General features: G+C 35.7%; 1 protein-coding gene across 1 annotated transcript in view; it reads right to left on the reverse strand.

Moving 5' to 3' along the window:
* The window catches only part of NCAPG (non-SMC condensin I complex subunit G), a 57,215-nt gene that overhangs the window by 19,489 nt on the left and 13,838 nt on the right, over positions 1 to 23,888 (reverse strand). Inside the window, exons 10-14 of the mRNA XM_045998473.1 lie at positions 23,491 to 23,577; positions 22,989 to 23,168; positions 20,627 to 20,737; positions 17,641 to 17,760; positions 11,336 to 11,560 (exon numbers count right to left, since the gene is read on the reverse strand). Of these exons, the coding sequence (XP_045854429.1) occupies positions 11,336 to 11,560; positions 17,641 to 17,760; positions 20,627 to 20,737; positions 22,989 to 23,168; positions 23,491 to 23,577 (723 nt within the window). The remainder of the gene's footprint in view (positions 1 to 11,335; positions 11,561 to 17,640; positions 17,761 to 20,626; positions 20,738 to 22,988; positions 23,169 to 23,490; positions 23,578 to 23,888) is intronic.

Here is a 23,888-nt window from a genome sequence, read left to right on the forward strand (position 1 = left end):
TACCTAGGAATAAACCTAACCAAAGAGGCAAAGAATCTGTACTCAGAAAACTATAAAATACTCATGAAAGAAACTGAGGAAGACACAAAGAAATGGAAAAAAATTCCATGCTCCTGGATTGGAAGAATAAATATTGTGAAAATGTCTATGCTACCTAAAGCAATCTACACATTTAATGCAATCCCTATCAAAATACCATCCATTTTTTTCAAAGAAATGGAACAAATAATCCTCAAATTTATATGGAACCAGAAAAGACCTCGAATAGCCAAAGGAATATTGAAAAAGAAAGCCAAAGTGGGTGGCATCACAATTCCGGACTTCAAGCTCTATTACAAACCTGTCATCATCAAGACAGCATGGTACTGGCACAAAAACAGACACATAGATCAATGGAACAGAATAGAGAGCCCAGAAATAGACCCTCAACTAATCTTCGACAAAGCAGTTAAGAATGTCCAATGGAAAAGACAGCCTCTTCAACAAATGGTGCTGGGAAAATTGGACAGCCACATGCAGAAAAATGAAATTGGACCACTTCCTTAAACCACACACGAAAATAGACTCAAAATGAAGGACCTCAATGTGAGAAAGGAATCCATCAAAATCCTTGAGGAGAACGCAGGCAGCAACCTCTTCGACCTCAGCCGCAGCAACGGCAAAAATGAACTATTGGGATTTCATCAAGATCAAAAGCTTTTGCACAGCAAAGGAAACAGTTAACAAAACCAAAAGACAACTGACAGAATGGGAGAAGATATTTGCAAATGACATATCAGATAAAGGGCTAGTGTCCAAAATCTATAAGGAACTTAGCAAACTCAACACCCAAAGAACAAACAATCCAATCAAGAAATGGGCAGAGGACATGAACAGACATTTCTGCAAAGAAGAAATCCAGGTGGCCAACAGACACATGAAAAAGTGCTCCACATCACTCGGCATCAGGGAAATACAAATCAAAACCACAATGAGATATCACCTCACACCAGTCAGAATGGCTAAAATGAACAAGTCAGGAAATGACAGATGCTGGCAAGGATGCAGAGAAAGGGGAACCCTCCTACACTGCTGGTGGGATGCAAGCTGGTGCATCCACTCTGGAAAACAGCATGGAGGTTCCTCAAAATGTTCAAAATAGAACGACCCTATGACCCAGCAATTGCACTACTGGGTATTTACCCTAAAGATACAAATGTAGTGATCCGAAGGGGCACATGCACCCGAATGTTTATAGCAGCAATGTCTACAATAGCCAAACTATGGAAAGCACCTAGATGTCTATCAACAGATGAATGGATAAAGAAGATGTGGTATATATACACAATGGAATACTGTGCCGCCGTCAAAAGAAATGAAATCTTGCCATTTGCGACAACGTGGGTGGAACTAGAGGGTATCATGCTTAGTGAAATAAGTCAATCGGAGAAAGACAACTATCATATGATCTCCCTGATGAGAGGACGTGGAGATGCAACATGGGGGGTTAGGGGGATAGGAGAAGAATAAATGAAACAAGAGGGGATTGGGTGGGAGTCAAGCCATAAATGACTCTTAATGTCACAAAACAAACTGGGGGTTGCTGGGGGGAGGTGGGGTTGGGAGAGGGGGAGGGGGTTATGGACATTGGGGAGGGTATGTGCTATCGTGAGTGCTGTGAAGTGTGTAAACCTGGTGATTCACAGACCTGTACCCCTGGGGATAAAAATACATTATATGTTTATAGAAAAAAAAAAAAAAGAAAGAAAGAAAGGATGAATACCCAACTTTTGTAGCAACATGGACGGGACTGAAAGTGATTATGCTGAGTAAAATAAGTCAAGCAGAGAGAGTCAAGTATCATATGGTTTCACTTATTTCTGGAGCATAACAAATGACATGGAGGACATTGGGAGATGGAGAGGAGAAGGAAGTTGAGGGAAATTGGAGGGGGAGGCGAACCATAAGAGACTATGGACTCTGAAAAACAACCTGAGGGTTTTGAAGGGGCGGGGTGGGGCTTGGGGGAACCAGGTGGTCGGTAATAGAGAGGGCACGTATTACATGGAGCACTGGGTGTTGTGCAAAAACAATGAATACTGTTACGCTGAAAAAATAAATTAATTAAAAAAAAAAAAAGAAATTGAAGATGACACAAACAAATGGAAAGATAGTCCATGTTCACTGATTGGGTGAACAAATACTGTTAAAATGTCTATACTACACAAAGCAATCTACACATTTAATGCAATCTCTATAAATATATCAATAACATTTTTCACAAAACTAGAATAACACTTAAAATTTGTATGGAACCACTAAAGATCCAAATAGCCAAAGTACTGTTGAAAAAGAAAAGAAGTGGATGTTTCACAATCCCAGATTTCAAGATACACTACAAAGCTGTAGCAATTAAAACAGTAAGGTACTGGCACAAAAAACAGACATAAAGATCAAAAGAATAGAATAGAGAGCCCAGAAATAAACACACAATTATATGGCCAATTAATCTACAAGAAAGGAGGCAAAATTATAGAAACGGGAAAAAAACAAGTCTTTTCAACAAATGGTTTTGGGAAAACTGAACAGCTACATGCAAAACAATGAAACTGGACCATTTTCTTACACCATACACAAAAATAAACTCAAAATGCTTTAAAAACCTAAGTGTGAGACCTGAAACCATAAATATCCTGAAGAGAACAGAGGCAATAATTTCTTTGACATCAACAGTAGCAACACTTTCCTGGATAAGTCTCCTGAGGCAAGGGAAACAAAAGCAAAAATAAACAAACTACTGGCATTAATCAAAACAAAAAGCTATTGCAAACAAAGGAAATAGTCAACAAAACTAAAAAACAACCTACTGAATGGGAGAAGATATGTGCAAATGACACATCTGATAAAGGATTGGTAACCAAAATAGATAAAGAACTCATACAACTCAACACCAAAAAATAATCCAATTAAAAAATGGATAGAAGATATGAACAGACATTTCTCTAAAGACATACAGATGGCCAACAGACAAATGAAAAGATGCTCAGTATCACTTATCATCAGGGAAATGCAAAACAATACCTTAATATCATCTTGTACCTGTAAGAACGGCTAAAATGAAAAACACAAGAGACAACAAGTTTGGCAAGAATGTGGAGGAAAGTAACCCTCATGTGTTGTTGGTGGGAATGCAAACTGGTGCAATCACTTTGGAAAACAGTATGGAGATGCCTCAAAAACTTAAAAACAGAATTATCATATGATCCAGTAATTCCACTACTGGATATTTACCCAAAGAATATAAAAACATCAATTCTGAAAAAACATATACACGTTTACCGAAGTATTATTAACAATAGTTGAAATATGAAAACAACCTAAGTGTCCATCAATAGATGAATGAATCAAGATGATATATATATCCTCTTTATATGATATATATAATGGAATATTACTCAGCCAAAGAAAGAGATAGAATGTGAAATCTTGCCATTTGCAACAACATGAATGGATCTAAAGGATATAATGCTAAATAAAACAAGTCAATCGGTGTGCTGCCTTGGTGGCTCAGTGGATTAAGTATTCAACTTTTTTTTTTTTAAGATTTTATTTATTTATTTGACAGTGAGAGACACAGCAAGGAAACAGAAGCAGGGGTAGTAGGAGAAAGAGGAGCAGGATTCCTGCAGAGCAGGAAGCCCAATGAGGGGCTCAATCCCAGGACCCTAGGATCATGATCTGAGCTGAAGGCAGACACTTATCAACTGAGCCACCCAGGCACCCCAAGTGTCCAACTCCTGATCTTGGTTCAGGTCTTAATCTCACTGTTATGAGTTCAAGTGCCACATTAAAAAAAGAAAGAAAGAAAAAAGAAATAAGTGAATCAGAGAAAGACAATCCCCATATGTTTCATTCATATGTGAAATTTAAGAAACAAAACAAAGAAAAAATATACTAACCAAAAAACAGACCTTAAATCTAGAGAACTCATGATTAACAAAGGAAAGAGGGGAGAGGTGGGGATGGATGAAATAGATGAAAGGAATTAAAAGTATACTTATCATAATAAGCACTGAGTAATCCACAGAACTGTTGAATCACCAAATTGTACACCTGAAACTAATATAACAGTGTACACTAATTACATTGGAATTTTTTTTAAAAACCCTCAATAACATAACTTTATGCTTTAAGGAACTTAAAAAAGAACAAACTAAACCTAAAGAAGGAAGGAGAAAGACAATACTAAAGATTAGAGAAGAGAACAAAAACAGAGATAGAAAACAGGAAAAATCAATGAAACCAAAAGCTGGTTCTTTGAAAATACGAACATAATTGACAAACCTTCAATTACAGTGACAAAGATAAAAATAGACCTATAATAATACTCCAATTGGATAAGTAATCAGAAACACCTCCAAGAGAAAAGTCCAACCCCAGATGTCTTTACTGGTAAATCCCCACCAAGCAGTAAAAGAATTCACAGAAATCTTCTCAAAGCCTTCCAATAAACAGAAGAGGAACAAACAATTCCTAACTCAGTATATGAAGTCAGTATTAACCTGATACCAAAGGCAGATAAAAACAGTGTGCAAGACAACTACATCCCAATTTCCCTTATAAATACAGACATAAAAATCTTCAACAAAATAGCACCAAATCAAATCCAACCACATATTTAAAAGATTATACGCCATATAAACCATGATCAAGTAGAACTTATCCCAAGAATGTGAGGGTGGTTCAACAGAAGAAAACAAAGCAAAGTAATGTAGAGCAATAAAACAAAGCAATAAAAACCCATATGAGCATCTCAAGTGATGTAGAAGAAGCATCTGACATATTAAACATGCTTTTGTGACAAAAGCAAACCAAAGCCAAAACAAAGAAAAAAAATCCAGAGAAGAACAGAAGGAAACTACCTCAAAATGATAGTCATTTATGAAGAACCTACATCATACTCAATAGTTAAAAGACTGCAAAGTTTCCCCCTTAAGATTAGAGACAAAACAATGTTGCTTGTTTTAACCACTGCTATTAAACAGTGTACTGGAAGTTCCAGTTAAGACAATTAGGCAGGAAAAAGAAAATAAAATAGAGAGGTGGAGAGTCCAAGATGACGAAGGAGTAGGAAACCTAAATTTTGTCTGATCCCAGGAATTCAGCCAGATATTTAGCAAACCATTCTGAACACCTACGAACTCAATAGGAGATTGAAGAAAAGAATAGCAGCAATTCTATGAACAGAAAAGCAACCACTTTCTGGAAGGAAGGACGTGTGGAGAAATCAATCTAAGGCAATACATAGGAAGATAGACCACAGGGGAAGGGAACCTCCATCAGCTGGCTACTGGCACAAAATCGGAACTTTTAGAAGTCTGCTCTGGAAAGGGATGTCACTCTGTGGCTAAGCAGGGGGTGAAACTGTTGCTGGGACAGTACTGTCTCAGGACTCTTGGGGTCACAAAAAGACTGGGGTTGCTTGAGTGCAACAAAGCTCCCAGGCATCAAAGCAGGGAAGCCAGCTGCAAAAAGTGAGCCCAGGTGTGGGCTCTCAGCTTGGGGTTGCCATAAACTGTGATCCATGCCACAGATCCACTGCAGGGACCCAACAAATGGCAGATCTGGGGAGACTCGCCTTCCTCCCCGGAAGTAGCAGCATGGAAGTGCGCTGCAAGAATCTGCTGGGTTTGGAAACTCCAAACAGCACCATATGCCAGAGACAAAAATGCCTGGTCAAGGCCGGGTGAGCATGGAATGCAGCAGGAGACCAAGGAGACAGGAATGATTAACTGTTTGTCTTGACCAGGCTAGGTGAGCACGGAGTGCAGCGGGAGACCAAGGAGACAGGAAGGATTAACTGTCTCTGAGGGCTCACTGATGAGCAGGGCCCCAAGCACTAGGCTCCTCTGGAGCCAGAAATTGGGAGGCCGCCATTTTCATTCTCGTCCCTGAAAGCTTTCAGGGAACAAAAGCTATCAAGAGCAAACAGGAGGGGCGCCTGGGTGGCTCAGTGGATTAAGCCGCTGCCTTCGGCTCAGGTCATGATCTCAGGGTCCTGGGATCGAGCCCCGCGTCGGGCTCTCTGCTCTGCAGGGAGCCTGCTTCCTCCTCTCTCTCTGCCTGCCTCTCTGCCTACTTGTGATCTCTCTCTCTGTCAAATAAATAAATGAAATCTTTTAAAAAAAAAAAAAAAAAAGAGCAAACAGGAGCAGATTACTTAGCCTGACCCCTGACAAGGCCAGTGCAATTTCGTCTAGGGCAAAGACATTTGAGAATCACTGGGAGGTCCCTCCCCCAGAAGATCAGCAAGAACATCCAGCCAAGACCAAGTTTACCAATCAATGAGAATTGTAAAACTCCAACGCTAGGGGAATACAGCACACAGAATTCATGGGTTATTTCCCCCCATGATTCTTTAGTCTTTCAAAGTTAAATTTTTAAATTTTGCTTTGTTTTTTACTTATTTCCTTTTTTTGACTTATTATTTCCTTTTTCAAGCAAATTTTTATTTTATCAATTCCTTTTAAAATCTTTTTTTCTTTTTAAAATCTTTAATTTTCATTTCTAGTCATATTCATAGATAGTCATATTCTATCCTTTCATTGTATTTTTTGTACATACATAAGTTTTTCTTTCCTTAAAATTTTGGGATGCAGTTTCTTCTAAAAGACCAAAACAAACCCAAAATCCAGTGTATCACTCTGTTCTATTCACCTGCCTGATCACATTCTCTCTTTTTTTAAATTTTTCTTTTCTTTTCAACCAACTTCCTATCAATTAGTTTTTTAAAATCTTTTAAAATTTTCATCTTTACAATAATAGTCTATCCTTTCATTGTATTTAATGTATTTTTCATACATCTATGTTTTTCTTTCTTCAAAATTTTGGGATTCGGTTTCTTCTAACAGACCAAAACACACCTGAAATCCAGTGTATGGCTCTGTTCTATTCACCACCTGACCATATTCTTTTTTTTCCCTTTCTCCCCCCCGCCCCAGCTTTGGTTCTCCTCTGATTTGTTTAGTCTACATTTTTCTGGGGTTATTACCCTTTTAGCATTTTTTCTCTCATTCATCTATTCTTCTTTTGAAAAAATGACAAAATGGAAAAACTCACCTCAAAAAAATAGAACAAGAGGGAGTACCAACTGCCAGGGACCTAATCAATAAGGTCATTTGTAAGAAGTTGGAACTTGAGTTCAGAATAACAATTATAAAGATACTAGCTGGGCTTGAAAAAAAGCACAGAAGACACTACAGAATCCCTTTCTGGAGAAATAAAATCTAACCAAGTCAAAATAAAAGACTATTAATGAGATGTAATTAAAAAAATGGAGGCTCTAACTTCTAGATAAATGAGGCAGCAAAGAGAATTAGTGATAAAGAAGACCAAATGATTGAGCATAAAGAAGCTGAGTAAAAGAGAGATAAACACTACTGGATCACAAGGGGAGAATATGAGAGATAAGGGATACCATGAAGCAAAACAATATTAGAATCGGAATCCCAGAAGAAGAAAGAGAGGGGCAGAAGGCATACTGGAGCAAATTACAGCAGAGAACTTCCCTAATTTGGGGAAGGAAACAGGCATCACAATCCAGGAAGCTCAGAGAACCCTCCTCAAGAATGAATAAAAATTAGTCAACACCCCAACATCTAATAATAAAACTTACAAATCTCAGAGACAAAGAGAAAATCCTGAAAGTAGCTTGGGATGAGAGGACTGTAACCTGCAACAGTAGAAACATTAGATTGGCAGCAGAGCAATCCACATAGACCTAACAGGCCAAAAAGGACTGGCAGGATATATTCAGAGTACCAAATGAGAAAAATATGCAGCCAAGAATAATTTATCCAGCTATGTTCTCATTGAAAATAGAAGGAAATATAAAAAGCTTCCAGGACAAACAGAAACTAAAAGAATTTGTTCTCACCAAACCAACCCTACAAAAAATACTGAAAAGGGTCCTCTAAGCAAAGAGAGAGCGCCCAGAAATAAATAGACCAGAAAGGAACAGAGACAATATACAGTAATAGTCACCTTACAGGCAATTTAATGTCACTAAATTCATATCTTTCAATAGTTACCCTGAATGTAAATGGGATAAATGCTCCAATCAAAAGACACAGTGTATCATATTGGATACAAAAGCAAGACCCATTGATATGCGGTCTGCAAGAGACTCATTTTAGACCCAAAGACACCTCCAGATTTAAAGTGTGGGGATGGAAAACCATTTACCATGCTAATGGACATCAAAAGAAAGCTGGGGTGGCAATCATTGTATCAAATTAGATTTTAAACCAAACACTATAATAAGAGATGAGGAAAGACACTACATCACACTTACAAGGTCTATCCAATAAGATCTAACGACTGTAAATATTTATGCCCCTAACATGGGAGCAGCCAATTATATAAGCCAATTAGTAACAAAATCAAAGAAACACTTCAACAATACAATAATAGTAGGGAACTTTAACACCCCCCCTTACTGAAATGGACAGATCATCTAAGTAAAAGACCAACAAGGAAATAAGGGCTTTAAATGACACACTGGACTAGATGGACTTCACAGATATATTCAGAACATTCCACCCCAAATCTAAAGAATACACATTCTTCTCAAGTGCGCATGGAACATTCTCCAGAACAGATCACATCCTGGGTCAAAAATCAGGTCTCAAATGGTACCAAAAGACTGGGATCATTCCCTGCATATTTTCAGAGCTTTAAAACTTGAACTCAGTCACAAGAGGAAAGTTGGAAAGAACTCAAATACATGGAGACTAAAGAGAATCCTACTAAAGAATGAATGGGTCAACCAGTATATTAAAAATTCTTAAAAATTCATGGAAACAAATGAAAATGAAAACACAACCAGTCAATATTAGGGGGATGCTGCAAAGGCAGTCTAAGAGGGAAGTATATAGCACTACAAGCCCTTCTCAAGAAACAAGAAAGGTCTCAAATATGCAAGATAACCCTATACCTAAAGGAGCTGGAGAAAGAACGGCAAATAAAGCCTAAACCCATCAGAAGAGAAATAATAAAGATAAGAACACAAATCAATAAAATAGAAACCAAAAGAACAGTAGAACAGATCAACAAAACTAGGAGAAAGGACCCAAATAAAATCAGGAATGAAAGAGGAGAGGTTACAACCAATACCAAAGAAATAAAAGCAATTATAAGAACATATGAGCAACTACAGGCAAAAAAATAAATAAATAAATAAATTTTTAAAAAAATTAGACATTCTGGAAGAAATGGATGTATTCCTAGAGACATATAAACTACAAAACTGAACCAGGAAGAAATAGAAAACCTGAACAGACCCACAACCAGCAAGGAAATCGAAGCAGTTATCAAAAATCTCCCAACAAACAAGAGCTCAGGGCCAGGTGGCTTCCTTTAAAGAAGAATCAACATCTATTCTTTTGATACTCTTCCAAAAAACAGAAACAGAAAGAAAACTTCCAAACTCATGTTATAAGGCCAGCATTACCTTGATCCCAAAACCAGAAAAAGACCCCATCAAAAAGGAGAATTACAGACCAATATCCTTGATGAACACAGATGTGAAAATTCTCACCAAAACACTAGCCAATAGGATCCAACAGTACAGTAAAAGGATTATTTACCACAACCAAGTGAGATTTATTCCTGGGCTGCAAGGTTGGTTCAACATTCACAAATCAATCGATGTGATACACTGCACTAATAAAAGAAAGGACAAGAACCATATGATATTCTCAATAGATGCTGAAAAAGCATTTGACAAAGTACATCGTTTCTTGATTAAAACTCTTCACAGTGTAGGGATAGAGGGGACATAACTCAATATCATGAAAGCCATCTATGTAAAACCATAGCAAATATCATTCTCAATGGGGAAAAACTGAGAGCTTTCCCCCTAAGGTCAGGAACATGGCAGGGTTGTCCACTACCACCACTGCTATTCAACATAGTACTAGAAGTCCTAGCCTCAGCAAACAGACAACAAAAAAGAAATAAAAGACAACCAAATCAGCAAAGAAGAAGTCAAAATCTCATTCTTTGCAAGATGATATGATACTTTATGTGGAAAAACCCAAAAGTCTTCACCCCAAAACTGCTAGAACTCATACGGGAATTCAGTAAACTGGCAGGATATAAAATCAATGCATAGAAATCAGTTGCATGGGGTAACAGGATGATGGGAATTAAAGAGGGCATGTGATATGATGAGCACTGGGTATTATATTTAACTAATGAACCACTGAACATTATATCAAAAAGTAATGATGTAATATACCTTGGATACTTAAATAACAAACAAAAACCCAAAAAACATGCAAATATAGTCCCTTCCTCCATGGGACTTATAGATAAAGCAAATAAATAAATATATCAAAAAGAAAAAAGAAAAAGAAAAGAGAAGAAGCTAAATGAAAGAAAGCAGACACAAAGTCACATACTGTATGATTCCATTTATAAGAAACACCCAGAATAGTTAAATCCATAGAGACAAAAGGTATACTGGTGACTTTAAGGAGCAGGTTGTATGGGAAATAGGGAGCAACTGCTCAAGGATACAAAGGATGCTCAAAGGATATTCCTTTTGGGATAACAAAAACTTTTAAAAATTAAAACAGAGGTGGTGGCAGTTGCATTACATCGTGAAGATACTATATGCCAATCAACTGTCCACTTTAAAACTGTTTATATCAATTTCACCTTAATAAAAAAATATAAAAATTTTTAAAAAGATTTTTATTTATTCATTTATTTGAGAGATGGAGAGCACAGGTAGGCAGAGCTGCAGGTAGAGGGGGAGGAAGAAACAGGCTCTCCACTGAGGAGAGAGCCCCATGTGGACCTCCATCCCAGGGCCCTGGTATCATGACCTAAACCAAAGGCAGCCACTTTAAATGACTGAGCCACCCAGGTGTACCAGTACAAAAATTTTTTGATTAATTATTTATATATGCTATAAAAGTGTAGTTCAAGAGTACCTTAAGGAAAAAAATTTAATCCCATATCCTATTTCAGACCTTTCACCAACCCAATGTAAAATTAAATTATTTCTTCAGACTTTAGGGGAAAAACTTTGAATCATAAATCACAAAGACATGAGAAAAAAAAAAAAGAACTCCCTCTAATAGTCATTTTTGTTTACATTTCAACTCTCTGCATGTACAATATAGCAGTAAGAAATGAGGTATATTAGGAATGAAAGTAGAATTTAATTATACTTAAAAGCCAAAATTTTTAAATGTCAAATTTAAAGCTTTAGTCTAAAAAAATAAAGAGCATAAACATACACAATAAAAAGAAATTTCATAATAACAGGGATGTAAGTATTTCTTACCTCACTATCTAGGAAATCAGAAAGGAGTTTCAGAACATTCTTAGCTGTAGCAGTCTCTTCTTCAGCATCTTTGATATCTTGGTCTCCATCAGTGTTTATTTCTGCATTTTCACTTTGAAGGGCTTTGTTTTTAGTTTTAAATGTCTCAATCCCAAACGTCATCAGTTGGTCGAAGATTGCCTTTAAAGCACTTATTTTTATTGTCACATCATCAATTTGCAAAACCTAAATTGAAACAGCCCCCGCCAAAAAAATAAATTCAGTAAACTTTTCATTGTCTATAATGCACAAAAATTAACATGTACCTTATTTTCTCAGTCTGTGAAACTACCACATGAAACATATTTCAAAAATTAAAAATTTCTCTTTTAAGTTATTACTTTTATTTATACCATAACATTTAAACTTCTAGTTCATTCAGAAAAAGCTTACCTTAAGTACAAGAAAACTCCTAGAATTAGAATCAGTCTGATTTATCTGTTCCTTTTATTTGAAAAATAATGAATATATTGGATATAATTTTTTTTAAGATCCAGAAAATTACATTGAAATTGTTTCAGCCATCTATTAAGTCAAAAACATTACATTCTAACCAATAAAAATAATTCATTAGATTATCAGTACTCTCCCAGGTTATCAAGCTTCACTAAAGACAAAATTTTATTAGTTCAATAAATTCAGATTTTGTTAAAAGTAAATTCAGTTCTCAATGAACTGGACTCCTTTATAAAAGGAGGTAAACCATAAAATCCAGCAGGTTCTAGGAGTTTGTCCTAGGTTAGGAACACTGAATTCCTATATACCAAATACAAAGCCATGGGAAAAAAAAAAAAGAGCTGTATATTTCTATTATGAAGAGCTTTATTATATTCTCTATTGCACTTAAATTTTGGACATTGATACATTACTTGGTTATATGGTCTAGCCTTTAGAGTGAATAAAAATCACCTGCAAGTTGGTCAAGTGTAAATTGAGAAAAATAGCTCAAATCTCTGAAATTTCAAAACATATCTATTACAGTAAGACCTGCACATTTGCCAAAGCGAAATGCAATGTCAGGACTGTTCTGTAAGATTGCTAAACATGCTACCCTTTCAGCAGCAGGTTTTCCTTGTCCTTCTTAGTCCCTTACTGGTTAGCAATAGCTCTCAATACTGTATTTATCTAAGCAAGACTTTAAAATAAAATAATTTCTGGGGCACCTGGCTAGTTCAAGTCAGTAGAGCATGTGACTCTGGATCCTGAGGTTGTTGAGTTTGAGCCCCATGTTGGGCTTGGAGCCAAGGGAAGGAAAGAAGGATTTCTCTCTCCTGCTTTTCTAGCAAGTATGCATACATGTTTTAAAACAAGTTTTATTACTAAAACTTGACTTAAAAAAGAATGAATTTCTTACTCCTCCAAAAGAGAGCTATTTTCCCTTAATCTAAAATCTTCTAATGATAGTCCTAAAAATAACTTTATAAACAAATGAATTTATTCAGTGGTTAACTTCTTTTGATCGTGAACCCTTTTAAGGACGTGAGAAGAGATGAAAACCCCAATGTAGGATGACATACAAAAAACAAAGACAACATTTTACATATAACTTATTTTACTGCATTTGAACCTGATATTCACAAACAAAATTTTTAATTTATAAAAAATATCTAAGGGCGCCTGGGTGGCTCAGTCAGTGTCTGACTCTTTATTTCATCAGGGTCATGAGTTTGAGCTCCACACTGAGCTCATGTTGGGCATGGAGCATACTTTAAAAAAAAAAAAAAAAACTATATCTAGCTATATTTTCAAGCAAATATTAATAGCTCATCTTTAAAAAAAAAGTTTAGAGATCTCAGTTGTTTATTGTACCAAAAAAGGCGGGGGGGGGGGGGCAAACTTCAATTCTTCAAAACTTTAATTCCATGAGGAGGCTGCTTTTTATTGACTGGTTTGATTTGAGGAGGGTAAAACTGTGGAATGGTCTGGGTAAGAAAAATCATTTCTCTTTCTCACCTGCTTGATTTTGACAATTCTTTTCCATAAAAGAAAAGTATAAATATAAAAACAAACAGTATCAAGGCTCCTATAAGCTGTGTCAAGTAGAGTATGAATTAGTATTAAATACTTCAGAATACTCCAGGACACACTTTTAAGCATTACAATCATACTGCATTTCTTCTGGCTTAAATGACCACAGCACTTATTATTGATGTTATGACCAGAAAATTAAAAGGGTCAAAATTCACATTTCATCTTTAAAGGTTAAGTGAACTTAATTGTTTTTGGGAAAAGTTCTATGGTATTTACTTTACTGCAATACTAGAAATTTTATATAACTGTCTACCTTTAATCTTCTCTATTAGAGTTCAAACCTGACTACAACTCACAGTCCTTCAGCACCATACTTAGTGGTATATAGAACATCTTAATGAATGTTTTATCCCATTTTTAGAGCCAAAAAAAAAAAAAAAAAAAGACATAAATTCTTTACTATCAAATGTTCTAAAAAGAATTTTCTCCCACTTTAAAGTAATAACCAGAGATCAATCTAGCGTATCAAGACCAGTCTTTCAGGAAGCCAGGAAACAGAAGTAAAGAGGTTACTGTTCACTAAGTTCTTAGCAAAACCTCTTTGAAAATACAGAATTTTATTCTCTGGGCACCGATATTAAGCCAAAAAATTTCACAATAGTAAACAAAACTTCTTTCGAATTACTAACAGAATCAGTGATGCCAAATGACTGAAAAGGAATGACTTTCTATAACACATGCAGATTCATTCTATATCTTGGAGCAAAACCAGATGTAGGGCCAAGTACTACAAATGATTCACCCGGACAAAGTACCAAAATTTTTCTTTCCATTTAAGAAAGGAACTTCACATCATTTTAAAGATACTACTGACATTTCAAGTTTCCAAAAGGATCTAACAATAACAGAAATCTTTCTGTGACAACAGCAGCATAGCATGATAACTATAAACAAAGCGTCAATAAGAATTTCATCTCTGTACAGTAAACAAATTGATGAGATGCCAAATGATACAAAAAAGGAAATTAGAACAAAACCCTGAAATTCCTAATGACTATCTTTTGACATAAGTATGATTTTAATTTTCTTCCTCTGATAAGCCATTAGCAGTTTGACCATTTCTAGAACATATAATTTCCCCAAGTTCTAACTGTATGCTTTCCTTCTCTTGGTAATGTGATTGGCAACATTAAAGGATGCTCCAAGGGGCACCTGGGTGGCCCAGTGGGTTAAGCCTCTGCCTTCTCAGGGTCCTGGGATCAAGCCCCGCAGCATTGGGCTCTCTGCTCGGCAGGGAGCCTGCTTCACCAGCCCTCTCTCTCTCTGCCTGCTGCTCTGCCTACTTGTGATCTCTGTCTGTCAAATAAATAAATAACATCTTTAAAGTAAATAAATAAATAAATCATGCTCCAAGATAAGGGTTTCATGCTGAGGGAATAATCTATTATTGGTTGAGTTCAGGCTTTTTTTTTTTTTTTTAATTAAAGATTTATTTAGTTATTTATTTGGGGTGGGCAATGGGAAAGAGAATCTCTAGCAGATTCCTGCTGAGCCCAACACTGCCAGATCTCAGGACCCTAAGAGATCATGACCTGATCTAAGAGTGAGATGCTTATCCAACTGAGCCACCCAGACACCCAAGATTTCAGTCTTAAAATAATCTTTTCATGAAAATGATGATCTGTGTTGTCACATGTTATTTTCAAATTGAGCAAAGTACTCTCATATACCTGCTGGCAACCAATTTGCACTAAAATTCCTTGCAGCTTTTTTATACCATTACATTTGACAACACCAGATGCTACATGAGTCACACTGTCTTTTCATATAGGGAAATGGAACGAGGTATATTTCTGAAGTTAAGCCAGGCTTAAATGTTAAAGACAGATGTCCAAAGGAGTTAAAAAGTCAAATATATTCCACTGATACACTAGCTTTCATCCTTCTTGTCTATCCAACAGCACTCTAGCAAGTGCCTTCTCTTCCTATATTCTCAATTTTTTTTCTTTCAACAGGGCCATTTTCCTTAGCATTCATTACAAACATGGTATAATCTTCTCCATCTTAAAAAAAAATTAAAACCAAAAAGCTCTTTTTATTCCAAACCTTTCTCTTGCTACCTCCCATTTCTGTTTCTCCAAACAAAAATGAAATCTTGAAATAGTATAGTCTACACTGGCTATCTCCACTTCTTCTCTCATAATTCTCTCTTCAGCCCACTCCAATAAAGCTTTGCCCTCCACATAAGCTATTTTCGTGAACATCACCAAACATTTCCTTATTTGCCCCAAACAGTCAATTATAAATCCTTATCTACCTATCACCAGCATTGGACAGTCAGGGGATACTAGCCCCTATAAAATATCTTCTTCACTTGCCTTCTAGGAAATGCTCTTACTGTCCTCGTACTGTCTATTTCACCTTAGTCTGTACTGGTTCTTCTTGATCTCTCCTTTAAATGTGGCCTAAGCCCTCGGGAACTACAAAGTCAAGATCTCCAATCAATCTACATTCATCGCTCATGTAAAATCCAGTCTCTAAGCACTGGATACTATTACAAAGACTTAGATTCATCTCTCCAGCTTACACTTCTCTCCTATCTCCAAATTCACATACAAATGCCTATTTGATATATCCACTTGGAACTCAAACTTCAAACTTACCATGCCCAAAATTGAACTCCTTATCTCATCCACCCGCCCTACAATGCATTCCCTCTGTTTTCCCTATCATCGGAAAGGGCAAGTCTATCTTTCCAATTATTTTATCTAAAATTCTCAGCTATCTTCAACCTCGTTCTCTCACATGTCCCATCAGATTCCTCACCAAATTCTAAAGATGTTGTCTTCCAAACTTAGATTACCACCCCTTTTTGCAACCCCCGTAACCACTTGAATACTGGTCCAAGCCATTATCATCTCTTTCCTGGATTACTGCATACCTTCCTTATGAGTATCTCTGCTTCCATACTTGTACCCCTACAGTTAATATTAGGGACCTGCAAACTATGGCTAAGGGGCTAAATCCAGTCTGCTGCCTGTTTTTACAGAGCCTTAAAGTTAAGAAAAGTTACATCTTTAAATGGTTAAAAAATAACTTCATTACATGTGAAATTATATGAAATTCCAATTTTAGTGTCCATAAATAAATTTTTACTAAACTACAGCCACACTAATTCATATATATATTGTTATGGCTGTTTTCACACTTGCGCCGCAGAATAGTACTGGAGACATACCATACCGTCTGCAAAGTCCAAAATATTTACTCTTAGCTCTTTACAGAAGTTTGCTAACCCCTGGTCTATATCTACACTATACCCCAGTCAGATCCTAATAATCCTCTACTCAAAATCCTCCAGTTCTTTCCCATTTCATTCACTGTGAAATCTATTAATTCCGTAGAAGATCCTGTTGCCTGCTCATTTTTTCTCCTACTATTCTCTTTGCTGTCGGCCCTAGCCACACTTACCCTGTTCCTTGAGCATGTGAAACAAAGTCCTACTTCAGGGCCCCTTCCCTTGTTCTCCGCTCTCCTCAGAAACATCTTACTCAGATATCTAACATAATTCATTCACCCACTCTCCTCTAGTAGTGAACCAAATTTCAACTTATTAGTGAGGCCTTTCCTATGAAACAGATCCCTCTATTTCTACTCCTTACTCTTCTTTTTTTTTTTTTTTTACTAAGTCTTCTCTGCTTTTCTCAATCTGACACACTATATATTGTTTATTTTTCATTATGTGTTTACCCTTCTAAAATGTAAACTCCATTAGGACAGCAACTTTTATCTTGCTTTTTTTCATTACCTATCTTATTATTTTCTTTTTTTAAAAAAGATTTTATTTACTTATTAGAGAGACAGTGCACACATGAGACAGTGTCAGAGAGAGAGAACAGAAGCAGGGGCAGAGGGAGAAGCAGACTCCACACTGAGCAGGGAGTCCGACATGGGGCTTGATCATGGGATCACCTGAACTGAAAGCAGACGCTTAATTGATTGAGCCACCCAGGCACCCCCATCTTATTATTTTCTAAGCCTCGAATAATGCTGGGCATAGAATAAGCTATATGTTTAATTTAAAAAATACCTTAAATAACTGACATTTCATTTTTCTACTTTAATAAGAAAGAAATAAAAAGGTAGAAATCATCTTGTCCCTAAAAGTCATCCATAATAGTCATCATGATTAATAAGCCCTAGAATAAATTAAATTTAGAGCACTCACAGGATCTCCACAGATTCTGAGGACTTATTTCAGGAAATACAACCCAAATTTTGAGGATAAATCCTACCTGCAACAGTAATACGAAGTGTTTACTTGCAAAATTCTGATTCTGTAGTCCACAGCATCCCAAGCATAAAACAGCCAGATTTCTTATTACAGGATGAACACTTATTATTCCAGGAAGAATCTAAATTAAATAAATTTAATTAATTTTGACCAGGACAAGAAATTTATAACAGTATATTAAAAACATGGTCAAATAATTTCTGTATGTTATAGATCTACTTCTTATCCATATTGTCTAACTCAATTTTCAATTAAAAAAAAAGGTAAATATTAAATTGCTGAAACAGAAGAATGTAGCCAGAATGAAATGCAGTCTGATCATGAGACACCTCCCCTTCCACCTGCTAAAAGTGACTCAATGGCTTCCCAATGTTGACAGAGCAAAGATAAAACTCCCTTACATGACATATATCTCATTGCATAGTCTTTCTTAGTACCATCTTATATCATGCTACCCCTTTCTCTTTGCTTATACTGATTTTGATGTCTTTTATTCAGTGCTATTCAAAAAAAATATAATGTAAGTCATAGGTTATTTTAAATTTTTTACTATGCACATTAAGAAGAAACATATGAAGCTAACTTTAATACATTATACCCAATATAACGAAAATATTAACATTACAACATGTAATCAATATTAAAAAAAATTGAGATAATCTACATTGTGTTGTTTGTACTAAGTCTTCAAAACCCAATGTATTTTGACTCTTGAAGCACATCTCAGTTTGGCCACAGGTTGTTTTTTAAAGATTTTATTTATCTATTTGAGTACGAGAGAGCACGGAGGGAGAGTGAGAATCAGACTCCCAGCTGAGCAGGGAGCCTAACATGGGACTCAATCCCAGGACCCTGATATCATGATCTGAGCCAAAGGAAGACGTTTCACCAACTGAGCCACCCAGGCGCCACTGACACAGGTTTTTAATAGCCACACATGGCTAGTTGTAGCTCTACTGGAAAGAGCAAATCTAGAAAATTCTTCTTTCCCTTTTTCACATAGTTAATGTCCCTTCGAACATCAGATCAAAGTCATCTTCCCTGAGTAGAGCAAATTCCACTATTATAATAAGTTCACATATGGCCATATAGCTCTTCTTCCTCGCAATTATCAATGGCATAACCTTCCACTTGTTTATTTGATTGATGTCCCTTCTCATTTGACCAGAAGATCTACAGGGGCACTCTACATGTTTTGTATCCCATGTACACTCTATCACTGACAATTAGTATAGAGTAGATGTTCAATAAATATTCATTCAATTAGTAACTTACGATTTTTCTTTAGAAATGGTAACCTCGGGCGACTGGGTGGCTCAGTGGGTTAAGCCGCTGCCTTCAGCTCGGGTTATGATCTCAGGGTCCTGGGATCGAGTCCCGCATTGTGCTCTCTGCCCAGCAGGGAGCCTGCTTTCCCCCCTCTCTCTGCCTACCTCTCTGTCTACTTGTGATCTCTCTCTGTCAAATAAATAAATAAAATCTTAAAAAAAAAAAAAAAAGAAATGGTAACCTCATTAAAATACTATAACTCCTCTATCTACTCTACTCATTTACATCCCTCTAGTTTCTTTCAATCTTTAGACATAATTGTCTTTGCATACTTAAAACCACTATGACCATTCAATTTTGTGTTCTTTCTTCACTCAAAATTGAGTATCTTTTCCAACATGTAGTCTTCATATATACTACTTCAATTGTGTAATTATATGATAGCTTAACATTCTCTTACAAGAGGACCAGACATAAAGTATGCAAACAGAACTTTAAAAGAACTACTTTTACTAAAGACATTTGCTTCACTAAGAATAAAGCTAAATTCTAATGGTTTAGTAAAATCTTTTAATTAGAAGCTCTACATTGTTATAAATAATAATTGGTCTTCTTTACTGACTTTAGAAACTCATGACAATCCAAGGAACCTGATTTTAGATTATATTAATTGGCTGTTTTTCAATAATCCCAAGTAAAAACAATTGGGGGAAAATCCTGGAAGAGTCTGGACACATTCAAAATTTGCTTTGGATAAGTAGCACTTGTAAAAACAATACCCTAGAGTTGGACTAAATGATACTGTAGCCACTGAGCACATGTGGCTATTGAACACTGGAAATATGACTACACCAGACTGAGACGTGCTATTAAGACTTAGTATGGGGGAGTATGGGTGATTCATTTGGTCAAGTGTCTGACTCTTGATTTCAGCTCAAGCTCTGATCTCAGGGTCGGAAATTCAAGCAAGCCCCACATGGGGCTCCACGCTGGGCACAGAGCCTACTTAAAAAAATAAATAAATAAATAAATAAATAAAAAAGGGCCGAGAACTGAATGTAAAATATCTCAATAGTTTATTATTGAGCAAATGAAGCCATTAAAACATGTTGGGTATATTGGGTTAAATATATTAATTAAAATTAATTTCCCTGTTTCTTTTTAATTTTTAAATGTGACTACAGAAAATGAAAAGTTACATGTGTTTGAATTATATCACTTTCAGACAATGTTGTTTCACTAGTCTTGCAGTATTTATGTCCCTATGGTCACTAATATGGGAATTACCTTTGAAAAGCTACTTAAGTATAAAGTCCTTTAAATATATAGGAAAAAAATTCCTTTCACAGGACTCACAATGTTAACAGTCTCATAGTCTTTCTAGATAGCAAGATTCCAGCACTTAAATATTCCTAATGTTTTTCACTATTTCCTCTTACTATGCAAGAATGAAGATATTCTACATCTTTTTCTAGCATAATTTTTTCATACTTCTTAAAGGAATAAATACCACTTATATACCAGGACTTTTACATACATTATCTTAATTTAATATTCACAATATGAAGTACCCACTATATAATTTTTTTTTACCACTTATATTTATCAGATGTTTAAGACGGTCATCTTTTTCTTCTTTGGAACTTCTAGGAACATATTACTTATGAAATGAGGAAGGAGTGGGCTAAAACATAAAGCCTCAAAGGCCACAAACATACCAAAGATTCAATGATGCCATTCATGGTCGCACCTATTCCTGTTGAAGTGGACATTTGCTTCAACAGTTCATAACACAAAATAAGACACTTCTGTAGAGTTTCAACATCATTCTAAAATGAAACACAAAATACTCTGCATTAGTAAGAATATCTTCTGCCCATCCCTTAAATGTTAGCTTTTCCAGGGTAAACACACTGTCTCTACATACACTCCCTAGGGAATCTTATCCAGTCCTTCAACTCCATTTACCATCCATGAGTTGACCCAGCTACTTTCTAAGTTTCAGATTCATATATTCAATTGCTACAAGACATTTCCCCATGTATGTTCCATAGGCTTCCCAAACTCAAATGTCCAAAAGAGAACCAAATCATTACCCCAATCTCTCCTCTTGTACTATTTCCATAAATAACACTGCCATCTATCCAAATGTGCAAACCAAAAAACCTAAGATAATTTTTAACTCACTCTTCTCCCTGTTACTAATTTCTAAACACTTCTCAAATCCATTACTTCTGTCTACATCCACCATCATTATCTTGTTCAGGCTGAAGTCATATCAAGCCTACATTATAACATAGTCTTCAACGACTATACCTGTGTAAGCTCTTATCACATTTTCTGATGAAGATATAAATCTCATTCTACCACTTAAAACATTTAGTGGTTCACCATGATCCTTGGCTAAGGCAGAAAGTTTTCAATATTGCTTATGCAAGGCCTTACAAGACCTGGCCCTTAATTTTTCCACCAGATTTATCTCTTACCTCTCCCCCCTCAATTCTCTAGTCATGTGGACCTGAAGTTTTCAAACACAGCAGGTACTCTTTAATTTCTGGGACTTCCCACATGCCTTCCATCTGCCTGCATTCTAACAATTCATCAGGGAGAGACAACAGAGTGCACTAAAGGCACAAATCTAAAGCTACTTGCCTGGATATGACTCCTGCCTCTACAACTTACTATCTGTGTGACTTTGGGCAAGTTACTTTTCCTCTATAAAATGAAAATAGCACCATCCCATGAGGTTATAGTGAGGATCAAACACTTGCGAAGTGCCTGAAGCAGTGACTACCACAGAAAAAGCATCCTGTAAATGTTAGCTTATATTATTAATTTTTACTCAGACATCAAGTGAAAACATTTCTTCCCCTGGGTAAGCCAACAACACCACACCTGAGTTAAATACCTCACCATAAAACCCCTATAACTTCCCTGCATATACCATTTATTACGCCATGCTGTAATTATACTATAATAAATTTATAACCCTTAAGTAGGACAAATGAACACACAAAAGATCAAGGGAAGTCAAGTTAAACAGATATTAATCATGATAAACCACATTTGTTCATAAAATCCCAATTCAGACCTGCCGTTTATATTGTTTTTCAGTTTATATTTTCATTTTTCACTTTAAATCTACTCCTCAAATTAAGAACTTAAAATGATCCATAGACTTTGCCAAACAAAATAAGATACTAGTTATGAAAATAAAATTCAGGCATACTCAAAGTGGAGTGTTGGAGCAGGGATATCTATGGCTAGAGAGTGCCAAGGACATAGCACAACTTACAAAACACTCCTGTATAGCAAATTCTTCCCTATTCAGTATTCCCCTTATGACCGTACTGCAATCAGCACTTCCTAAACTGAAGTAAAATAATAATGATGTTTACTACAAAAGCAGAATTCTAAAAGACCTCCTAAAAGTTAATATCAAATATTATAGTAATTGATACCATTCTATCTTATGTTAAAATATGACTAGTTTATCAAACCAATGAAGTTAAAAAAATAAATAACTGCTGAAACTCAGCTTTAAGTGTTACTAGATAGAATGCTTAGTATTTCATTTAAAAAAACAAAACTACTTAACTTTTTCTAAAAACAAAAAGTGTAGTTAAGCTTTAAAAATTACCTGTATAATGGTATAGTTACCATAGAAATTCTTTTCCCAGCTCAGAAAGGTCAGGAGTTTTCCACAAAGAAAAAGATGGATAGATGAATGCATTTTCCTCCTCTAAAGCATTCAAAATACACACACACACAAAGAAGGAAAACACTGGAAGGTAAGTTTCCCTAGCAAGGAAAAAAGACTACAGACTACAGAGATTAGCATGACAGGAGAGCAAATAAAGTCCTAGTTATAATAATTAAAGCTAATCAAGGCCTTCCTTTCAAAGCCTAAAATAAAAAGGAACAAGAGAAAAAAAAATTATTTTCATCTTAATTCATGATACTGCTAAAAAGCCCTCCATAGTAAAGATATTCTGGCAGCTTTCTGAGTTAAGAAAGAAAAAAAGTGTAGTTGAGATGATTAATAACAGCTGAAACTTAGTATGATAAAGTTATTTATACCTTCTCTATATGGACTTCTTTGATTTCAAGTTGCTCTGTCTCTTTCAATAGGTTTATTTTGGCATCTTCTAATGCTTTTATTTCTTCTTTTAATTCTGATGCTTGATTAAAATCCTGTAAGTTAATGCAATTTTCCAAAGCTTCTTTTGCCTCAATAAGCTTAACTTTTATTTCTGCCATCTAAGGAAAGATATAAATTGCTTTAGCAAAAGCTATTATTATGAACATCTATAGCAAACTAAAGAGTAATATTTAATATTATGACAACCCAGAAGTTAAGCAGAATCAGGCATATACAAAAAGTTGTGGTCTTCCTGATCCAAAGAAGGGCAAATCTTTCAGACTGCATAATTTAGTAACATTTTAGATACTCTTATAGTTTAACTGTTAATCAATAATTTGACTCTGTGAGAACAATTCTGAAAATGTACAGCAAGAGGAAATAAAAGACTTGCACAGCTACATTATACTCAAGCATTTATTTAATTTAGAAGAAATTTACCTTGAGTTCTTTCTTTCTTGCATCAGCTGGGTCATCAGCACCAACAGTAACAATAGGCGCCCGAATCTCTGAGATAATTTCTGTAACCTGATAAATTATAAGTCAGAGCACATCCTTCAATATATGTTCTATATCATAAAATGAAACCAAACTGCTACACAGAACTCCAAATAGTATCCACAATCTCTTTAAAAATAGAGCAAAATAGAGTAAAGCACACATTCTACCTGCTAGACGATCGGGGAGCGGGGGGGATTACCAAACAATATATTCGACTAAAAACTCTAAGATTATGAGAAGGTAAACAGGTACATAGACAATGAAGATAAATTCCCTCATACAATGCTTGAAAAACAAAGAAAAATGATATCTAGTATCTAATCTTAGTATCTAATCTT

The sequence above is a fragment of the Meles meles genome, chromosome 2 (assembly GCF_922984935.1).
Source record: "Meles meles chromosome 2, mMelMel3.1 paternal haplotype, whole genome shotgun sequence".
Classification (NCBI taxonomy): domain Eukaryota; kingdom Metazoa; phylum Chordata; class Mammalia; order Carnivora; family Mustelidae; genus Meles; species Meles meles.